Here is a 7,336-nt window from a genome sequence, read left to right as displayed (position 1 = left end):
GGGCAGAATATACCCTTCCTTCACAATGCAGCACCACAGGCTGCCATCTGGCACCTCCCTTACCCCCACCCCCCAAAAAAAATCCTTCTCATTTTCTGCCTGCACTCCATAACACTGCCTCCTCTCTCTGAACCCCACAGCACAGACTCAGTTCTTTCTCTCCAGTTCCAACTTCTCTTTCTTTCCCTGCACCAGGGAGTAGCCTCTCTCTGGCTACATTCACAGCTCTATGATACAGCTTTAAATACTCAGTTTCCAGAGTTCCCTGTCCCCTGTTAAACCAATCTGGAAAACATAGCTCTGTTTAGTATCCTTAACAAACTACAACTCCTAGGATTCTTTGGGGGAAGGTGTGACTATTTTAAGTGGTATCATAGTGCTTTAAATGTATGGCATGAATGTAACCTTTTTTTTTAGCTATCCAAAGTGCTCCATCTGAAACCTGGAGACCTGCTATTGCCTGCCATAGCCAACACTGAACTAGATGGACCAATCAGCTGAAGCAGTATAAGGCAGAGTACTATGTTCCTCTCAGTGGCAGAGCTTCATGCTCCGGCACGGGGTGGGTGGGTGGGAAGCAGGCGGGGGCAGGGCTGGCTCATTCTGGGGGCGGGGTGCGTTGCCCGCATGGGCGTAGCGTGCATTCTGGGGGTGTGGCATGCATTCTGGGGGTGGGGCATGCCGAGATGGGAACCCTATCGGGATCCCGCTGCTCGGGGCGCCCCGCCCCCTACGCCCCGCCCTTCCTATGCCAGTGGTTCCTCTATAGACAGAGCCGGCCAGCCCATGAGGCAATGTGAGGTAACCACCTTGGGCAGCAGGATCCGCAGGGGCAGAAGATCTGGCCTCCAAGAAATACATTGCCTACTGCTGCCGCCACTCATTGGAGGCCAGTTCTGTTGTCTTCTCGGCAGCCTCTCCCAATGCCATTTCTACAGTAGACTCTTGGTGAACAGGAGGCACTACTAGTCTCCTCCCCGCCCCATGTAGATCTTCACCCACCCCTTCTTCCCTGGCAGAGGGGACCCCATTTTCTAGTTCACCTTTGGTTGCAAAATATGTATTGGGCCAGCTCTGTCTATACATCATGGTTGTCCCCTTTTATTCGTGCAACCCATAGCATTCTCCCCATATCTTCTCTGCCCCTTCACAGGTTGTTCTAAATGTCCTTAGTTCCTCAATTATTTTCCCTTAAATTGCTCTCCTTCGCTATGTTCCTGTCTTATCTGTGTCTGAAATTCCTATAGTGAGAAAATAGGATACAAGTTGGAAGTCCAGCAAGGATATTGATTGCAATAGGTTGCCAACCTTACTGTGTGCCTCTAAATACAAGGTTGTGAGTGACACAGAAATATTTCCACCCTCACCTTCATTTTTTATCAATTTGGGTGGGCTTCACACATATCTGGAAACGGACAGGAAAGGGCTACAAATAATGGGCATTTGAAATTCCTCAGGGCAGTATAAAATTGAGAGGGACAGAGCATGGGGTTGGGGTGCAGTTGAATACAAAGGGGAAGAAATCCCGTAGACTTTTAAATATATGAGAAAATACTTGCCTTACTAGAATTCAGTAAGTGTTGAGGTTTTTCTCTCACCCTATGCTAGGTATGACACAAACTTTCAGTGTGAGAATATTTAGGGGCAAGCACCAGATGAGAGGTATGAAGCCAGTTTACTACTGTAATTTTTGTCATACAAACAGGCAAGACAAGACCACCTAAAAGCAATTTAAGGTGTGGAGCTGCCCCAAAGCTCAGATGCTTACATGGAAAATGCCCAACCTGGTCTAAAACTTAAGTGTATGGAAAATGGCAATCAATATTGAAAAGCAAAGATTTCCCCAATGCCAAGAGGACTTCTTCCCTGAGCATATTCAGAACTTCTTAATCCGGCACTTAATACTGACGAAGTGCAAATATTTACAGTGGGGAGTGTTTTGCTTCAGAACAGGCTCCAGTCGATCTCTTGCAATCATTGCTAAATACAGGAGATGCACAGAAAAGTGTAGGCACACCCCCAATTTGCACACTGTGATTACAGAAATTGCAGCAACAGCAGGAGTGCATCCAAGGAGCATTTGTTCATGTTGTTGTGAGGGTGCAAGCCTATTGTCCTAGGGAGATCTCAGGGGCCCTGGATTTTTGTAGATCTCTCTCTTTGTGGGCAGAGCAGATCCGTCTGTGGAGATTTCCTCATTGCACTGTGCCTCTACCCTCAGTGCTTTGACAGTGAATGACAAAAAGCTGGCATTCTGTGGACAAATTGCAAAAGGCTTTGAGTCTGCTAGCTCCAAAGTCCTCCTATGCCTCCAACATGTAACCAGAAGGCGGGGAGGAATGTGCTGGCCTTATTGCTGACATGCATATTTACTTTTCCAACAGACCATTTGGAAGGAAAACCTTTTCCTCATCTTCTCTACTGGGGCGAGTGAGGCAAGGCTTTAGATTTAGTAGTTCCACTGCCTCATCTACCCTTTTGGATTGTACTGCCCATAAATCAATGGTTCAAGGGATAGCTCAGTCAGTAGAGCATGAGACTCTTAATCCAAGGGTCATGGGTTTGAGCCTCATGTTGGGTGAAAGATTCCTGCATTGCTGGCGGTTGGACTAGAACAGGCTTCCTCAACCTCGACCCTCGACTACAATTCCCACCATCCCTGACCACTGGTCCTGCTAGCTAGGGATCATGGGAGTTGTGGGCCAAAAACATCTGGAGGGTTGAGGGTGAGAAAGCCTGGACTAGAATGATCCTCATGGTTTCCTCCAATCCTACAAGTCTGTGATTCTGTGAAGTGGGGTTTGTATTTTAATTTTTGAACGGAGGAAAGAGACGTGTAGTTGAATGCAGAATGGAAGGAGCCAGAGCCTGATAATGTGTTGGAGAGAATTAATAATAGCATGATGGGACCAGTGGCAGACCTTGGGGTCTCAAATTACAGTTAAAAACTGGCACACACACACACTCCAGCCTCTCGCCTTCCATTCTACATCATTGTTGCAGCCCCCTATTCACTCAGCACCCAAGTCCAGCCACAACAATTCATGATAGACTTCAAACGCTGATAAAATCTGCAGCATTATAAACCAAGGTATGCTCCCAGCTTTTCAGTAGAAAACAGGAATATATGGAAATGAATTATTGAGTCAGTACAGAGTATGATGGTATGACCCAGTGTTTATTGACTCCTGAAACACTTTTTTCCACATTTTTCTTTTTTAAATTAACATGAACACAAAATGTGGGGAGAACAGCAAAATACCACAGAATGTTTCAGTATTCGGCCCACCTGCCAGCAACGATGACCAGCATGTGGCCTGGCAAAAGGTATGTCCAAAATGCACTCCCAGAGATTGTTGGGGAGTGAGTCACAGGTGTAAAAGCGAAAACGAGAGAGAGAGAGAGAGAGATTTGCCAGCAAATGGATACAATTTTCATGCAAGCAAAATTAGAAATCAATTATTATGAAAATACCAAAATTACCTAATCAGTGGGTATGAAACAAAGCATTGGTATGAGATGCAAATTCAAGACTACAATTTCTGGACTCTCCACCCCACTCCCCTGAAGTTGCTGCCTCGTAGGAGCAAAGGAAACACTGGAGGAATATGAGATTACCACAAGCCTTTCGGCACAGGAAGTCTACAAATGGGCATCCAGATTTAAAAAGACAAATAGCCCATTCATAGGAATCGCTTTTTTTTTTTAAAGACAGTTGGCATTTTTGCCCAATGTTTATTCCACAACAAACACAATTGCTTTGAACAGCAATTTTGCCTGGTGTGTTTGATGTGCAAAGGAAACAGATTTGGAAAGGTAATTATTGGGCTGCATGCTTTTAATTGAGTCAACCATTAGACTAATCAATGAAGGCTGAAATCCTGTACTCTTAATGGTACACACCATGTTTTCATATAGGGAGTATTATGCTGTCACTCCACGCAATGCTGAATTTGGCCTCAGGTAAGAGCATCTGAGGTGAAACTCAAATGTCTAGTAATCACACTTCATTATTACTAAAGGCACTGGAATTATTTCACACCCCTTCCAGTTCCTGTGTCCAATTGGCGCCATTTGGTTGTGATACCAGCAGTGAATATTTCACTCATATAAAACTCAACAATCAATACTTTTTAGCTTGATCCAATTATTTCATTGATATGCTGCCACCATTTCTTAATAGACCACTTACTGACTGTTTGCTGATACAGAATTCAGAACCATTCGAAACAGTTCACCCATTTTTGTAATAATCTGAAAGGTATCCAAAATTTTGCATAAATATAACGTCACTAAAACATTCAAATACTTTACCACACTTACAACCATAGTTCTGAGTATTCCTGCATTTTCAAGTTTTTAGATGCCTAGGAGTTAAGAAAGATGAGCACGCAGGCTGTTACTTATCTGTGAGTGGTAAGGACAGCTTTATAAAAGAGTGTGGTAATATACCGTAGTTCCTTTTCAACTGATATGAGCTATTTATGTTATCTGTGAGGGGGGAGATTTCATCACTCACTAGCACAGATGGGATGAATCAGCTTCTATGCTTTAACTATTGAAGTATAATTTGAGCTGATCAATTCTTTCTGAAATTAAGCAGGCTCTTTGTGTTGAAGTCACACAGCAATCCCACCAAAATGCGTAAAACCATCTTGACCACACAGGAACCTGAGGACATGGACTCGTTCAGAAGCATCTTAAAATTCAGAGTTCAAATATGGCAGCAAGAGAGTCCTTTTTTCCCCTTAAAGAAACAACTGTTAATTTGCTATGAAATATATTGCCTCTACATGCTGTGTTGCTAAATGGCTTAATATTTATCGCACACACACAGGTATGTGCTAAGACTAAGCAATGCTTAAATATTAGTCTTGTTCATGGGCTGGGAGAGCATTGTGCTTGTCTTGGAATATGATAATGGTCATTCCTTATTTAAATGTATAAAGAGAAATAGCACAAAATGAAACCACTGAAGAAAATGTTGGTTTGTACGAACAAGAAAAAAGCAAACTGTCTGTGTCAATTAAGTTTGTGGAAATATACGGAACATGGAAGAAAATATATACATATGGAAGAACAAAGCAAGGTTCACATCATTGCTATAGGTATCAATGAAACAAGTGAATTTATACTCATATGTTGTTTGTGTTACATACTTTGGTGAAAACAATACTGTTTTGAGGGAAATAACCATTGTATTGCTCCCATCCTAAGCATGATCTATGGTAAGTGCTGAATGTCTAGGTTTCTGCTACTGAAAATAAAAAAGTTTTCTTTTCTCTCTCCTTTAAAGAAGTGAAACTAGGGTAAGAAAACTTGTGCTTGGTAATTACTAATCCTGCCTCAGCACAATTCGTGGCTCAAATGCAGGAAGGAAATATTTTCCTGCAGTAATGTAAAACCTGGGACCAAGTAATTTCTCCCCACACAAATCACACATACCCTGAAATAAAAACACACAAACATCTGACCTGCAGTGGGGATATGACTTGGCACCACAGAGACTATGAACCTTAGTCCAAAACGTTTTTATAGCATGTCTGCCTGCAAGGTAATGTGCTATGATATTGCATAGGTACACACAGTATTGTACGTCCCACCTGACACTTTTTGCTGGCACAACAAGTTTTAGGATTGAGCTGTAAAGGTTGAAGTATTGAACACACTTCCTCATAGACTCACAAACAACAGAGATGAGGTTTGAGATTCAGTTGTACAATCCGAGCTCCATTAATGTCAGAGGAGAAATTAAATCAGAGATGTAAAGTGACTCAGGATGGCATTCTGTAACTGACCACAGCTATCCTGCCATGCAATTGCCAGGTCAAAAGAAACAGAGTTACATTTCCATCATTCAAATTGTGGCAGGTGGAAGATCAGTTTTAAAAGAATAAAAATAAAGCTTGGCTAGGTGTATTCTTGGCATATATGCATTCAGTTTATCATCAATTTTTTTAATTTAAAAATGGTTTACAAATTTGGGTAGGAGGTGGAGCTGGCTGCTTCGTAAAATGTGAATAGATAGATCATTCATACTTCAGAAAAGAAGATGAAAAAAGGAAACAGTGGACAGCTGCTCAACTGCTTCCACCTCTGTCCTGGGGCTCTAAAAGGCAGAGCAATGGAACGCTGCTGCTGCTGCTGCTTGGCTTTAGCAACATGAATAAAATCCAGGCAATTTTATAGGAAGTGGGAGGCATATCCTTTTAGGGGGGGAATAAACAATATAGGCTGGTGAAGCCAATAGCCTGTGCAGCAAAGTGACAAGATGGCCCATCAAAGGCCCCACGTTAAACATGATGAAGTTGGCTCCTGACAGACGTGTACTGTAGTTCTGTTTTGCATCCCTGATTGTTTCTGTTGCTGCCCATCTGCAGTCTGCCAGAGAGGGATCCTTCCCTTTGAACTAGAAAAACGTACATAAAGTGCAAATCAAGACTCAGGTTTCCCCAACAGTTTCGAATGCTTAGGATCTTTATTACCAGTATTGCTAACTTGGTCTTGTCATTAGCAGGAGGCTTGGCGATATTCTTCATTTTCTTAAAAAAAAACAACCTGGTGGCATTCTTCACTTAAAAGGCAGGTAGAAAACAGGGGTGCTTTGTGCCAAATGGATGTGGTAGGAAGCTGCCAGGAGTACCATCGCTGTAATATGCAAATGCTAGACAGTGCCCACAAATTAGTGCATTTCTGCAAGAAGAGAGTCCAGTAATCACCAGAAACAGACCACATCTTTGGATCTTATTGCTTGCAAAACAGTCCCAAAATCATCATTAAAAGGAATTATGTTGGGTATCCCTCTGTTCAGTCTTCATTGAGAACTGCTTCTGTCTTCCCTGCATCTACAATGAAAGATCAAATATATGATTAAATGACAGAATACATGTTGCAGGCAGGCCTACACAGTACTCATACCAAATAGAAAATGGCAACATTCTTACTGTTCAGGTTTGTAGTACTGTAGCAGGAATCTGAACCCAGGTTTTCGTGGTCTAACTCAAATTTTCCCACCCACCCTCCATGTCATTGGCACAATGCAATCACATCATCCAGAACAGCAGCAGCTGCGCTTTCCTTATCTTGGTCTGCTTCCCGCATCATATCAAGCCATATTTTAAAACAAACTATGGTTTATAAATTGAAGGAGTGGCATACTGGTGCACCTTGCTCAAACATACCAGAGTTATTCCTTCCCATACTCCTGCTTCTGCCTTGCTAGAGAGGAAACAAACCAGTTTGGTTGATGTCATCTGAACTTGGCTCATGGGTTGTTTTCTCCAAACAAACCACAAGTGGCAACCAAGGTTTCTTGGCTTTGCACTCATGGCTTGTT

At 42.6% G+C, this 7,336-nt stretch overlaps 1 protein-coding gene across 2 annotated transcripts in view; it reads right to left on the bottom strand.

Annotated features, from left to right (window-relative positions):
• Positions 1-3,152: 3,152 nt before the first annotated feature.
• EGLN3 (egl-9 family hypoxia inducible factor 3) overlaps positions 3,153-7,336 on the bottom strand; it is a 43,130-nt gene continuing 38,946 nt past the window's right edge. For both annotated transcript variants that reach the window (XM_033143745.1, XM_033143754.1), the window contains exon 5: positions 3,153-6,845. In XM_033143745.1, coding sequence (XP_032999636.1) covers positions 6,808-6,845 — 38 coding nt within the window. In that variant the 3' untranslated portion in view covers positions 3,153-6,807. The remainder of the gene's footprint in view (positions 6,846-7,336) is intronic.

Source organism: Lacerta agilis, chromosome 1, assembly GCF_009819535.1.
Source record: "Lacerta agilis isolate rLacAgi1 chromosome 1, rLacAgi1.pri, whole genome shotgun sequence".
NCBI lineage: Eukaryota > Metazoa > Chordata > Lepidosauria > Squamata > Lacertidae > Lacerta > Lacerta agilis.
Note: the sequence above shows the minus strand (reverse complement) of the source record. Positions and strands in the feature narration are given on the sequence as shown.